This window comes from Anser cygnoides, chromosome 11 (genome assembly GCF_040182565.1).
Source record: "Anser cygnoides isolate HZ-2024a breed goose chromosome 11, Taihu_goose_T2T_genome, whole genome shotgun sequence".
Classification (NCBI taxonomy): Eukaryota; Metazoa; Chordata; class Aves; order Anseriformes; family Anatidae; genus Anser; species Anser cygnoides.
Genome location: NC_089883.1, coordinates 12126982 through 12141923, shown reverse-complemented (window position 1 = coordinate 12141923; position 14942 = coordinate 12126982). Strand labels below are relative to the sequence as shown.

The window sequence follows — 14942 nt, the reverse complement described above, 5'->3', positions numbered from 1 at the left end:
ATGCAAGTATACACACAACCAAAAAGGAGAAAAAAGTCATATTATTTAAGAAGGCAGATGAATATCAACTCATTAGCAAGCCAAGAAGTATGTAACCACTAAAATAAAGTCTGTTAGATTATAAGATGCAGCCTGTAGGTACAATCAGTTAGCCAGCAAAAGCACTGAGCTAGTGCTGACATAGACCCTACAAAAAAAGTACTTGTACTCAGCAGCTTGCAGTCTAGAAAGCCTTGTCTTTTCCCAGCGGACATTTCTTTCTTACTAGACAGCTGCACACACTATGAAGAAATCTTAAAATCAATCTGCCAAGAAACACAATCGTATCTTAAAACAAACCTTTCTTAGGATGGGGTTTTGGAGGTTGTCTAGCCACTGGCAATGTAGAAACCTGAAAAGACAGAAAAGAGAAGTATTAAATACACCACGCAAGGTTTCTTGAAGGCACATTCCACAAAATAATCAGAAAGGACAACCGGCAAACCCCAAAAGAGTGCACAAAAATAGCATCACTGCTGCTAGACAAACTCTGCCCTGCCAAGCACTAATCTTCCGTAGCCATAGCTCGTTTGAGATTTCCACTCACCATGTAGATTAAATAAACCTGTTTGCTTTACAGATCGTTCAGTTTTTGTAGGTTCACTGCTATTGATTAGGATTCCAGAAAGCAATCCATGTTGTACGTGTTCACATTGAAAAAAAAAAAATCAAGCATTTAAGATGCTACTTAGAGATCACAGGGCAAAATGTTAAAAGTGTGTTATAAACGTTTATAAAATTAATCAGAGCAAAGTGGTTTCTGAGAAGTGAAGGAAAATCATAGACAGCCTCTGTACTGACCTATATGAGAGGCACAAGGCTGTGCAGGCTCAGAGCACACCTGAGAGGAGCTCACTCCAGAGAAAGGTAAGTTTCACAGTGCATCTTAAAGCGTTTTGGGGTCATCTTTAAAGGATTTATTTAGGGCCAAGGTGACCTAATTAAACACTCAACATTCTGCCTTTTCTCGGTCGAGAAAACGACAACGTGGAAGTCACCCAGAGCAAGAGGAGAGAAAGTCAAGTGCCTTCTTCCCAGCAGGTGCGTTCTCCACACACTTGCAGGCTGCTAACCAATCCTTGATGTTCTCCTGAGAAGAAGTTTAATTACTCTTCAGGAAGATGCAGTCTTTTAGGGAAAAGAAGTGCATGCTCCAGAACACAGGGGCAAAACCAAAGGCACACCTAGGGCAGACTCCAGCCCTAATCGCTCTGGGAGTGCAGCGACGCCATGCCATGCAGGGCAGCAAACCTCACCCCACAGACACTGCCCACAGCTCGCGGCCAAGCAGGCAGCTCGTGGAAAACAAACCCATTGGGGATTTTTTCTTACTTTGCATCAAAACTGAGCACTCGCAGAAGTTACACGGGATCACCCAGGGGAAATATTTTCATTTTTGCCTTCCAGGTCTCACAGGGAACAGTCCTCAGACAGTCCTCGTTCCTCTTCTTATAGGATTTTATAGACTTGTCCCACCTTAACATTTTTTTTTTCCGGTTTCAGCCTACCTACTCGTTCCTTTCAGTGCTTTGGGAACATTTTTAGGTCTAGTTTTCTGGCTCCTACCAGCTTTGTTTCTTAATTTTTAATGTTTAGTCACTTTTCTAATTGTTAATGAGAAGTGCAGTGTCGGTCCTTTCACAGAACTACCTAACTCCAAGATCTTCTTCCCAAGCAGCAGTAATGAGTGCAGAGAACTTCTTTTTTGATATATTTTCAGTGTTTTTTTTACCTACACATCACCCCCAACTGTCGCTCAGTGGCTTCTCCAATTCTTCGCCTCCCGCCACCCCAAACACTCCTCGTTTGGCCAGCCCCTGCGCGGCTGGGTTGGCACCGGCCGGCTCCACAAATCACCTCCTTTTCTCCTTCCTCCTGCCCTTTTAATACCTCCCCACCCTCCTGGGAGCGAGAAATAAGCCAATCCCCCCGACGTTTCCCACACGGAACGCCTAAAAACCCTTAGAATCGCCTCAAGAAGCGCCCCGCGGCGTCCTTCCAGCCCCCACCCCCTTAAATTCAGCGGGTTTTTAAGCCCGGGCCGCTCCCCCGCCCGCCCCTCGGCCCCGCGCCCTCCCGGCGGCCCCTCACCGGCCGGCCCTGCGGCTCCGCCATGGCGGCGGCGGGCGGACGGCGCCGTTGCCAGGGTTACCGCGCGGCCCAGTTCCGGCGCCGGGCCCGCCATGGCGGCGGCGCCGCGCGGCGCCCGACGGGAAGGCGGCGGGGACGGAGCCGGCCCGCGCCCGGGGGCTGAGGGGAGTCCGCGGCTCCTGAGGGGAGCCCGGCCCGTGCCCGGAGCTCCGCGCCCATAAGCGCCAGAGCCCCCACAGGAGAGGGTCCCTGTTTGTTACAGACGCGTCACCCTGCCCCCCCCGCTTTGAAAAGTATTTAAAAGACGTGACTGATTCGTAATCGTGATTACGATCAAACAACACCAGAGGTTTCCCCTGAGGAGCAGAAGCTCCGTGGCTTGGGTACACGTTTTGGGAAATGCTGAATAAAAACCAAGGGTAAAGGCCCAGCCGCGCTGAAACCACACTGCTCCATGAGCAGGCATTTTACAGAGGCATTTTAATACGCATTTTGAATAGTTGAAGCCGAAGTAGCCACTGCCATGGTAGTAGGCAGGGACGGATCTGCATCATCCCACCCCTCACCCGCCAGCACTGAAATCGCAGCAGGTGTACGTGTATATTGCCATCCACAGGGAATAAATAAAATAGTGAGTGGGGTGGCAGCTGAGACCTGCATTTCACATCACCGCCCTGCCTGGGAGCTGCCCCTTTGCCATTTTTCCCCCTCGAGGCTGGCAGAGTGGGAAGAAGCTCAGAGGACACTAGCCTGGCGAAAAATACCACAGGAGGAATTCCTATACAGGAGTAAATTTAATAAAACCACCACCAATTGTTTACTTTAACATAGCTCTTGTTACAGAAATCATAAAAATGGACTCAGTAGCTAACTCATTAGTTCTTTCCCCTTTTAATTGAAAAATACCCCCACTGATTTCAATTTCTACTGCACTAGATGGAGTGTTAAATATTTGCCAGGACAGTATGCCCAGTAATCGAGCCCAAAACAAACACAAAGACAATTCCATCATCTTTCCTTTTCAATGTTACGACTCGTTATAATGTAAGTGAAACTTAACAGCAAGGAACGCTCCATTTGACAGATGAAAGGGGGAGGGAGAGGAGATCCACAGCCAAAACCTTGGAAGAATCTTTTGAGAAGTGGTGCAAAATACCCCTCCTTTTCCTGCCTCAGAACTAAGGAAAATAAAAAAAACTCTAACCACGCACATACACACACTTCCTCCAGGTTCAGAGCGCGTGTCCTGCGTGCGTGGATGGGAACAGCTGAGTCTGATTGGGGCAGGTCAAGCAGTACCAATGTAGGGAGAGAAAAAAATAAAAGAAAAAAAAGGCAAAGCATCCTGAACCACAATGTACATTCGTCACTAATGCGGTGCACACCGGGTTACCGAGTGGCAGGAGCTGAGCGTGAGGGGACGGGTCCGTCGCCAGCAATAGGTACACACAAAACCACAGAGGCCAGGGATGTAAAGGAACTGCAGGAAGAGGAGAAACCCAACTTCTCTGGTAAAAGCCTTCAAAAAAAGTCACTACACCAGCACACGCTTCCCCCACCCCATCGCAGGGAAAACAGAACAAAACAAAAAAAATAATCAAACTGAAAGAAAATGCACAGCAAATAGACATAATCTTGAAGATTTTTAAAGAATAAATATTTTTTTGTAATTAAACATTATGCAAACACGTGCCACGCTTGCTCTTTGTCCATGCATATGCGCTATATACAACTTTGAAAAATACTGTGTTGTCCTCTTTTTGTTTTAAAAGTCATATACAAATTTTTTTTCCTTGCTGTGTACCCCCCTCCTCCCCTCCCCAAGAATCACCTTTACAAGGAGCCAAATCGACATTCATCCGTGTACTTGGGTGGCAGAGAGGAGGAGGGGGGCGGGAGAGACATCCCCCCTTACCAAAGTACATCAAAATGGCTGGTTTGGACATGAAAAGCAGTGTCAAGAAATTGGTTTAAATTTCATCTGTACTACACACAGGAAAAGAAAGATAGAAAAGAAAAAGGAGTCGGCTTGGAGAATGAAGCTACGTTACAAGTTAAAGTTGGAGGGTTTTTTTTTTAGTGCGTCTGTCACACTCTTATTGGCCGCCTAGAATACTGTTGTACAATGGTTTATCTACCTTTTTTATTACAATATAATTTACTTAAATTTTCTGTTAACAAAACAGAATCCCGGTACTACAGACCAGCGGTGTAACAGGCGTAGTGCCTTGTGTGTGTTTTTATTTTTATCGCATGAGCACTCTAGATGGTAAAGGTTTCAGAGTTCGTTTTATGCGGGGCCAGTCTCAGTCCTCAATGTACTCCCACAGGTCCTTCTCGTAGCCTTCATGCACGTGCTGCAACAAAACCCTTCGTCGACTCTCGCAGTATCTGCAGCAAAGGGGGACAGCACAGAAAAGACAGGTTAGGAGACACTGCTCGTCCCAAGCATTGAGTAATGCAAACCTACATTAAGCCTTGCTTCCAAAGGGGAGATCCCCTGAGAAGGGCTTTGTATTTGTAGCCAGTTAGTTAACAGCACTAATTAAGACTTCAGCTACGCCAGTCACTCACTTCAGGTCCCTGGCTGGAAAACCATGCAAATGTATAGTTTCCCGTGCAAAAATATCCCCAAAGCCCCTATAGCTGAGAAATCTGCGTTGATAACTGAAAAATGAAGAAGGGGTGGCTGCAATTTGCAGAAGCCAGAGCACGGGTTAGCGGTGACACCTGGAACAGGAGGGAGCTCTCCTCAAAGGTGCGCTGATGCCTGCTCACTGAGCTGTATATAGACAATTCCAGGAGCTAGCTGGGCAAAACAAACCCCGGAATGCTGACCCTGTTTTATTCCCCTCCAAAATCCCTGTAGAGACCGAAGTGGTAGAGCATTGAGAGGTGGCTACAAAAAGGGCACTGGCCTGATGGAGGGCAGAGGTCTCACCCCACAGCTCCTGCGCCTCAGAGGGGCGCTATGCCCTGCAACATCTTCCCACCTACACACTTAAACTGACAAAGCTGCAAATAAAGCTGATCCCAGAGTTAGGTACAGTCCTACCAGGATCAATGATAGTGAGGAAAAGGGATATCATAGGAACATATCAAAAGATGCCATGTTCATTTCAGGTGCGTTAGCCAACTAAAAAGATAAAAGCAGAGAAATGTTTAAAGTATTCAGGTTCCAAAAGCAAATTATAAATAAGCAGCAGGCAATTCTGGATTAATCCCCTTCCAGTGGAGCATGTCCCTCTGCTCACTCAAAGGAGCTGCACAGCAGAGGCACAGGACGAGACCCACAGCACAGTGCAGGAGACCCTAACAGAAAGCTATCCAAGCATAGCACATGCCAACACGCAGGCAGGAGTGCAAGAAATACATCGTAGCAGCCTCACCTCAGACATGTTTAATGCCCTAATACTGTTCGCATTCAGTATCAGATCAGATCAACAGATTTATCTGAATAAAACTGTTCTGGCTCTTCTCCTTGCCATCAGCTGTTGCAACACAAGTCTTCGTACACAAAGTCCCACCGATTTTTACAAAGCATGCAATAATGAACATGCACAGTTACTGCTTTCCCAACTTCAGTTATTTTGTTGTTGATGAGAGGGTCAACTCTGTTTTCTAGAAATACCTTTGCAAGCTAGGAAATCAGCTTCCCCGTTCTTTAAACCCCATCTGACCACCTTGATAACATCCTTGGTCTCAATCTTGCATCACTGTAACCAGTACACAAAAAGCACTGCGCAGGACATGATTAAGACATGACTGAACTAGTTAATTAGGGACCTGCACAGGCTTGACAGATGCATACTGTTTTCCCAGAAACCTGAAGGCAGACTTAGGATATATGTTGTCAGGCAATTCAAGCTATACATTTTTTTTATTTCTTCTGGATAGCTGTAACCATCCCTAGAAGAGCATCCAGTTTCACAGAACCAAAGCAAACCGCTGCTTGAGCTGAGATACCAACTTAGCAGCCATTTTAAAGGCTAACTTACAGAACTTAACTGAAGAGAAGGTCTGAAAGCCTTGTCCAGTCCCAGCCCTGCTGCCAGACCCTTTGGCAGAATTGGCCACAGGCCCACTGCGAGTTAATGGCTGCTTCTTCCACTCCCCAGCATCCCTTAATCACTGAAGCTTACCCTACTTGGGCATTTTTTTTTTTGCCCCCAACCTAGACATCACAAGTTTAGCGACTCTGGCAAAATGCCTCAAAAAAATGCAAGCCATAATCCTGTGACTCATCCACATTTACAGCTTGGTACTTTTCCACTGTGCAGAAGCGATTCCCCAGGGACCATAAAAAGCACTGGCATTTCTGTCACCTGGGCCCCACTTCTGCTCTCTTTCAGGGTTCAGCAGGTTACTCTCTCCTTTTTCAGTACAGCTTTTGTGCACCCACTTTTTGCTCAGGGGACACACTGTGCAAGCAAGACAATGAAAACAGCTGTCTGCTTTCTTATGGCAACGCAACCTGGGCCAAAGTCGTCGGTTGGGAACAACAAAGTCACTCCTTGTTCTTCTTTGGAGGGTCCTGGCCACTCCCCAGTGCTCCTTCTGTGCAGTGCATGAAGAGCCTTTGCTTTTGGTCACAAGATTTTTCTGTTCTGGGCTTGAACCTTCTAGCTACTGCTCAGCAGAGCAGATGCAAGGAAGAGCTAGGAGCCACCTCCCCCGAGGGCTGGTCCCAACAGGGGCATAAAAACACACTGCCAGCATCTGTGCGAGGGCTTCACCGCCAGCGATTTCAGGCTCTGGCACAGGACACTGCTGTTCTGAGATGCCCAGGGACAGGCTGATGATCACAATGTATGGCAGAGGGCCAACAGCAAACAGCTTCCCAGGGACATGACTCTGAAGAAAACAGTAATTTGGCAAATACAGATGCCGCTACCTACCACAGGGGATGGCATTACAGGTGCTAGAGCAGCTTTGAGATACGAGGATTATTCAGAAACAAACCTGTACTTATCCTGTACTTTCTGCTTTATGTCTTGCAGCGAATCTTGGGAGATATCTCGCTCAAGGTACCCAGAAAGCACCTCTGTAGCATTCTCTAAGTCTGCTTGGTTATTCTGCAAAGACAAAAAAAACATGTATTTTTAGGTGGAAGGAAAGATCTTTTTCTGTCAATCCAACCAAAATAAAAAAAACAGGGTGAGATATAAGCCATGTAACACTCAAGTAACCTGCTCTGAGCACCGTGACTGAAAAAGTAGAAATTTTATTTGATCAGAAGAGAACCGTTACACCTACCAGCAAGCCCTATTCCTTCCTCGATCTGCAATATTCTGGCAAGCCTAAGGAATCTTTTCCTTACTACTACAGCACGGTACAAGCCAAATGGTCTCCCATTATGCCCCTAAGTCTATTTCCCCCCCCAGCATTGGCACAGCTCTACTGACTCCTGGTACACACAGCTTTGACTACTGTTCAGTAGTTCTGTGCACCCTGACCACACAGCCCAGAAACCTTATGCTTAAATTCTGCACGTAGACCAGTGAAGGATTGCTGTAAACCTTAAATAGCTAATACAGCTTCACGTGTGAAACAGACTGTGTAGATTGTCAAGAGCAATTTTAATGGTAGTGCCCTTGGAAAAAAGCCAGCACCAGGGAAAGGCAAAACACCAGCGTTAAGCTTTAATGCATTCTTTTGCCAGTTCAAGCCAGAACCTCAATCCTTTTTTTTGTTGTTTCAGACTGCAGCAACAAGTAGCGATATTTCATCCCCCAGCAGAGGATCTACAAAATGCCTAGCAGGGCCTCTACCTTATAGACAACAATATTCAGAAAGACTCACTTCTGTACAACTGGGGACAACAGCTTCTCCAAGCATTACATCCCTATGCCACTTATCTTTGTGATCTGAACTCCTGACAACCATGTTTTCTCCTACCTCAAAGATAATGGACTGATTATTCTTTTTGAGGTAGAAGGCAAAGACGTAAGTGTACATGAGTGTGGCACGACACTGGCAGAGGACGTCGACTGCTTTCTTCAGGAACTGCACCTCGATCCAGGACATGTTGTGCTGCTGCATCTCCTCCATTTTCTGCTTCACCTGAGCATAGAGCTTGTGCTCAAAGCGCAGGCTCTGCATGTGGTTCATATAGCGGTTGCAGTAGAATAGGTACCTCTGCAGGGCTGCTCTGGATCGCTGTGTTAATTCCCATTAGGGAAAAAGAGAACAAATAGTTAAAACAAAGTAATGGCTGCAAGAGAAGTAAGCCCTTCACAAGGCTCTTCCTGACCCTGAGAACGAGCTTCCTTTCCAAAGGTGTTTCCTCTCCTCACACGTTGGCCAGATTCAGATGGCGCCACTTTGTGCGGCACTGTTAACCCTGACATTGTGCACAGAGGAGAGGCCAGACCCACTGCAGCTCCCTGTCATGCAGGGGACTTCCTAGCACAGCTGCAGCATCCTCACTTCCAACCTTGAAAGTAATTGGAATCACATTGCTGAAGCCTAAAGTTTTGTGTTTTTTTTTATTATTATTATTATTTCAGCCTCCCCTCTCAAGTTACAAGGACTTAAATGCTTCCAGTGTCACGACAAACAGCCAGAAGCAGATTTTCCTTTTTTGGCTAATAAGGAATTCTAATTAAACAATTATTGTGCTTGTGTTAAGAGGGCAACCTTAGGTTGCCTAGGCATGTCGATTACAGAGCAGGGGAAAGACGCGATGTGCTAAGTAGTACAAGAGAACCAAGATGACTCAATACACAGCCATTAATCTTATTTTCTTCTCACTGACAGATCAGCTGAAAACAAGGACAACATGGGCATGGTTAAACTTGCAGAGTGGATGTACAAAGGTAGCACACGCCAGCCAAAGTCATCCCTATCTGCAGGAGGAGGGGCTGCAGGAAATACTTTGGTTCTTGGCTGTAACGGTACTTTGACAGAGATGCAGGAAATGGATTTCTGCAAGCTGCAGCACACAGCATGCAATCCCTCCCCATTAAAAGAGGTTTTGGCTCTGCTAGCCATATCACAAAGCAGTTCAAGGTAGCTGCAGCTTCACTCCCAATTTCTACTTCTGTCAGGCCTCCAAGTATAGGTATTGGAACAACTGAAGTCTACTCTATTTACATTCAAAAGGTCTGCTGTGTTTAAACACCTCAGGATTAGCATTAAGAACTTTGCAGTGAAGAGCATTTTCCAAAGGGCGTTAGGATTGCTGTCTCAGACCCACAGCATTATGACGACTTCATGCAAGAGCTGCTATAAAACAGGCAAGGCAGCATGACAGGTAACAACTGAGTTAACATGTTCTCTTCGCTGCACTAAAGTGATTTTGAACCTTCTCCCCACCCAGCGCAAGGCAAGAATCCAAAGTTGCTGGTGAACATAACTGTCTTTTGGATTCATGCCCAAATCCAGGAAATTCCTCACAGCTGGTTTACAGAAAGCCTAAAAGCACGCCACAGAGCTGGTGATCTCCCTCACCGCCAAAGGTTATGGACTCACCTCCTGTGCATCCCTTGCTGCCTTTGCATCATCCTCGTTGTAACGATTGCAGTTGTACCTGTAACGGGGACACCGATTCCACAGAGTTCAATTCAAAACTCGATGCAGTTTCCCTCGTGGCTGCCTCGCCTTCCCACCAGGCACACTTCTGAACTCACCAGGCAGATCCATGGGGCTCCCAGGGGCCCAGACACACCCAGCAGAACTCAGCTTTGCAGTTCTGGTTCCGACAGACCATGTGGTTGCAGCCCCCATCCTTCTCGATGGTGACGTGGCATTTCGGGCACTCCTGTGGACAGGACACAGAGCACTGTCAGCAGGGAAAGCAAGGCATCCCTTGAAAATCTTAGGAAATTGGAAGGGTTCCCATGGCAGTAAGAGACTGCACATCAGGTGAAATACGCGGTTTACTTTTTCCCTTTGATCACCAAGGTCCTCTTCAAAGTTAAGTCTCCAAATAATTCCAAACTCAGAGCAGCTAGACAGACCAAAAAAAGCAACAAATATCACCTTTGTTGCTATCATACATTGCTAGTGGTACACGGGATGGCTAATTTCATGACCTTCTCCAGAGTTACAGTGGTAGCAGGGATGGTTCATAATTGCCCAGGGGAAGGCATCTGGCTTTCCTCACCATCAAGTGTTTGGTCCACTGCAGCACTCAAACCTCAAAAAAGCCTAACAGTGAGCTGGTATCACGCTGCTATCAATCCGAGACACCTGCAAGTTGTAAAATGTCGTCCAAAAAGTATCCGAAAACTAGCAGCAAGAATCCATTGTGCTTCAAAGAAGCCTCCGTCAGCTAAAAAGACAATGCTCCTCCTGGGGCATTTCCACACTTCCTGTCAGGCTCCTTTTTTCCCTCTTCATGTAACACCTCACTGAAGTCTTTTCTTACAGAAGTCCATGTGGGGCTTCCTTTTCAGGTGTAAGGCTTCTGTCGAGTATGAGGATATCAAAGAGCAGCACTGTACAGGGAAATCTTTGGGGAAGTTTTATATACATATATATATATATATATATTTTAATAACACCAGTATCACTCTCTTACATCAGCAGAATATGGCCACTTTCCAAAACAACATTCATCTCATGCAGAATATAAAAAAGATGATTTCTGTAGTGTCCTACTGAGTACACAAAGCTAAAGTAGCAAAACCACACTGAGCTGCATCTACAGGTGAAGGAAGCCAGTCCAGCTCGTCTGCCGCTTGTTCCTGCCCCTCTGGCACTTCTCTCATGCTGGCTATACCAGAGTTGAGCTGAGGAACTCCTCAGGTTAAAACCAAGCAACAAGTACAGTTGGAGAAAAAACATCTAGCCTGGATCAGCCCAGCTCATCACACAGCCACACCAGCATTTGTGAAGCTATACAGGACACAACCCAACACATTCATATACACACACTCCAGATGTCCCAAGTACTACCACGTAAGCTACATTTGCATGCAAGTTGGTCTGTTTGTGCTGTAAAAGAGCAGAATTTGCACAGTTAGGTACACAGAGTATAGCTGAGAGGTGCCAAAGACCATCAGGGTCTCCACCTGTCAGAGGCAACCTTTCTCACTAGATGAGCAGGTTCCAAGGGGAAAAAAAGACAAGAGAAGATGCTAGCATGAAACCAAACTTGTTTTTGGCCATCACAATTGAAGTGCTCTGAGCTACCTGTGCTCAGCAATGAATGGTTTTCCAAGAGGAGATGGTGGTAGCAGAGCTGCATGGCTTCCCCCAGCCACGTGTCTCATCTGCTCAGGTGCCAACACTCGAGTGCCTCGGTGGAAGACGCAGCTATAGCCAAACAGCTGCAGCCATCGCTCCTGCTTAGGACAACCCCACAACTGGGGTGAGAGAGAAACAGCTCCCAAACAGCCTGCCTACGCACAGTGGGGGACATCCACACTGCTTGCGGGGCCATCCTCACCCACAGCTACGCTCACTTTGGAGCACTGAAATTCTGCTCTTGGGTCTTGGAAGATGCGACCAAGCTCCTCAGTGTCTCAACATGATGGTGCTTGGAGCTCCCAGGCAGCACGGTGATGCAAACCAGAACAAAAAGACCCTAACCACAGCCCTTGCAGTACACGGAACGCCACCCTGGTCATGCTTTTACACTCTGCTAAGCAAAGCGCAAGGAAGAGGTTACACAGTGTGCTGTGCAAGTTTTGAGAAAGCGAAGAAGCTGAACATTATTAAAAATTATGGAAAAGCTACGAGAAGGATGTATGAAAGAAACAGCGAATGCTAGCAGAAAGAAAAAAAAGCAGCAACTACTCAAGCCACTAATGCAATGAGTGGAGGAGATTTATAGATTAAGGAGGATATGGAAGGCAGTTCTTATTGAGAATTACGGCCATGCAACAACATAATAGCCAGCAAATCAAATTACTAAACCGGTAGATTATTCTGCACGTTATCTATCATGCCACGATGCAGAAGTGACCTCATTAACATTGTTCCACTCCGAACAATTCGGTGTTTGCTTACACGCTGCACTTTGCAACAAAAGCCCAGGCAAACCTGGCCAAGGAGAACAATCCCCATTCTGTCCTAAAAGGCTGCACGTATGTAAAACCCCACAAACCTCAGCAGCTGCCCTGTGAACAGGAGGCTAGATAGAAACACCTTTCATATTTCCATGCAGGTGAAACCGATTAGTCCTCTCTGGGACTCCCAGAGGCAAGGGACACACATTAGCCTCCCTGACGTATTCACCACAATGCCTTCACCTATAACCAGCCCTAAAAGATGAATCCTCCAACACCACGGTGAGCACTTCAACAAAATCCACAGCTGAACTTAATTACACTTGGTGCAAAGTAGCACACTGTGACACCACCTAGAATCACCGAGCAAAGGAGGATATTTTAAACGCTTGCTTGTCTGAGAGGAAGGATGGCATTTTGACATCTCAGGGAAGGCTGTTCACAGTTCTGGCACGAAACCGCGCTGGTGAGAAATGAAAGAGCAAAGTTCACTGCTGGTGCCCAGGGAGGATCCAGGCGGCTGCCAGAATTTCCATGCATTAGAACAAATGTAGGACTTCCAGAAAGTACAGATGGAGTACATGTTCAGGCATTAAAAGCAACCTGAAAAGGAAGAGAACTGGGTTTTTGCCATTTTATCTCGCTTGGAGGAGAAAAATGCCCAATAGCTTTTGTGGAAGAAAAAAAATCTGCCTCTTTTATACATCAGCCGTTCAAGTCCTGTCTAGCCCAGAAGATAATGAGATGGTGACATGACAGGAGCCAGAAGTGGTAAGGCAGGGGCATTTTTAGTATCAGATGAACAACTTTCATTAACTCCAATTTAACTTCAACAAAAAACAATGCCTTGGGTGAAGACCAGACCATTAACATCTTTGTTCTCCCCTTAGTGCTCAAAGATACCGCAAAACCAACATCACTGAAACTCAGGTTTAAAAAGGTTTTGTTCCCCCTCCAACCCTTCTAAAATCCTTTCAGGCAGTCTTGAAACACCTCAGGAGTCCCAAAAAAGCACACAAATCCAAGTTTTCTGTTTTTGTTTCTTCATCCTTTGAAGGTCCACTTAATAGAAGTAACTGATTTATGTGGTTTCTTTATTGCCAAAGCCACGCGAACCAAACACCACCAGAAAGCTGCCTAGTTTATTCAAGAAAGGAACTGTTTAAGAACCAAGTTTATACAACAAACTGAGGAAAAGAAACACACAAAACCTTCAACTATTCAACCCTTTGTCTGCAAGAATACTGAGAACTAAAGCCTTGGTAAAGAACTTGCTTAGGCTTATTTTGAATTTACATTTACTTAAACTAAAAGCCATCTACTTCAGCACACCATGCTGCAAGAGCTCTATCTTTTGAATAAGCAGAAAGAATTTAGTGTATAGGTCTCCTAAGTACACATAAAAAAAATTATAGAGGCAGCCACAAAACTCACTCCTCAAATCTCCTCATTTTTCATTCAGACCACTCCAAATTTGTCAAAAAAATGCATCACACCACTCTGGTTTTTGAACAGAAACAAATTCCAATTCAGCTAGGTTTCACTTTTCTGCTCTCTCATATAACAATTGCCTCATTTTCCTTTCCTATCCTGTCTCCGAGGGCAAGCTGGAACAAACGTATCTCACATTCTCCTGTTGCAAAGGATTACCCAGACTTGAAGCGCACACGTTCCAGGAAGACTGGTATTTTTCTGTTACGCCTCCATCGCGGTGAGATGGGAAGTGTTCTTCCCTGAACTGAGACCACATGGGACAGGACTGCAGCTCAGCGTCACGCTCGGAGGACTTGAGAAAACACTTTTCAAAAGCTAGAAATGGCAATGGAGACAGCAGGAGCAACAGGAACACAGCAGCAATTAAATGACTTGAGTTTTCTTCTGCACCTTAAAATGGGGTTTTGCATCTGATGGGATCTGATCCGATTCCCTTCTTGGTTCTTCAAAATGAATAAATTTGATGCAGAATTTGGTCTCTGACTTGTGCTCACTGAAGTGAGCAGCTGTGAAGAAGGTTCAAGACATCCCTCCCCAAACACAACTGCCCTGCTTTCGTTGTAGAAATAGTAAGGAGACAGACAGCAAGGGCAGACATACATGCACCCAGACTGTGCAACTCTTGCCCCAATGTCTTGCTACGGCAGGAAGGGATTTTTCCCAAGCTGTACAAATACTTGGCTCCTCTGTGACCGCAGGCTGTAAAGCTCCAACCATGCGTCTTCCAACAGCCAGCCCCGCTCACACTTCATCGCAGCAGCACACAACTCCCATCTTCGCTGCCCCCGAGAAGGCAGAGATCATTATGAAGGGGGAGGGTTACGTTTCCTGCCAGCTTTCCCCCGAATTCAATCTAGCATCAGTTCGGAGAGAGGAGAATTGTGATATTGTCTTTTAGTTATTTCAATCGATATGGACACCACAGGGCCCCATGACAGTTGGCTTGCTCAGATGTCTGGTGTAATTACCCTGCCTTTTTTTTCCCCTCTCTCCTGGTGCTACTGCACAGTCTGGGCTCCAACGTATTTTCTTGCTGCAGGAGCATCTCTTACGATTTTAGAGGAAGTAGCTTAGACAGGGATGTGCAAGGACAACAGCCCTTCTGCTGCTGACACCAGGCACTAACAGATAAGCTGGGCTGATGCCAGCATGGCTTGGCCACACTTGTTTCCCCTCCTCACCCTCCTCTGGATGGGTGTTTCCCAGGAAAAAAAAAAGAACTTCTTGCTCCTGCCATTTAAACTTAATTCTGATAGTCTGAGATATGCTTTAAATACCCCTAGCATGGCTCCTTGCTGACACAGTCTAGATCCCAGTTAAAAAAAGGATGACCATCTTTACAATACTCTTTGGGCAAGCAAG

General features: G+C 46.1%; 2 protein-coding genes across 3 annotated transcripts in view; both read right to left on the bottom strand.

Moving 5' to 3' along the window:
* BBS4 (Bardet-Biedl syndrome 4) overlaps nucleotides 1–2236 on the bottom strand; it is a 41055-nt gene extending 38819 nt beyond the window's left edge. Inside the window, exons 1-2 of one of the 2 annotated variants that reach the window (XM_048081413.2) lie at nucleotides 2131–2236; nucleotides 340–391 (exon numbers count right to left, since the gene is read on the bottom strand). In XM_048081413.2, coding sequence (XP_047937370.1) covers nucleotides 340–391; nucleotides 2131–2154 — 76 coding nt within the window. In that variant the 5' untranslated portion in view covers nucleotides 2155–2236. Of the gene's footprint in view, nucleotides 1–339; nucleotides 392–2130 lie in introns of those variants that run through there. The other variant, XM_048081415.2, reaches the window with a different exon arrangement.
* A 1524-nt stretch (nucleotides 2237–3760) lies between these two features.
* The window catches only part of ARIH1 (ariadne RBR E3 ubiquitin protein ligase 1), a 54929-nt gene continuing 43747 nt past the window's right edge, over nucleotides 3761–14942 (bottom strand). The window contains exons 10-14 of the mRNA XM_067003713.1: nucleotides 9762–9892; nucleotides 9604–9661; nucleotides 8029–8289; nucleotides 7093–7205; nucleotides 3761–4521 (exon numbers count right to left, since the gene is read on the bottom strand). Coding sequence (XP_066859814.1) covers nucleotides 4437–4521; nucleotides 7093–7205; nucleotides 8029–8289; nucleotides 9604–9661; nucleotides 9762–9892 — 648 coding nt within the window. The 3' untranslated portion in view covers nucleotides 3761–4436. The remainder of the gene's footprint in view (nucleotides 4522–7092; nucleotides 7206–8028; nucleotides 8290–9603; nucleotides 9662–9761; nucleotides 9893–14942) is intronic.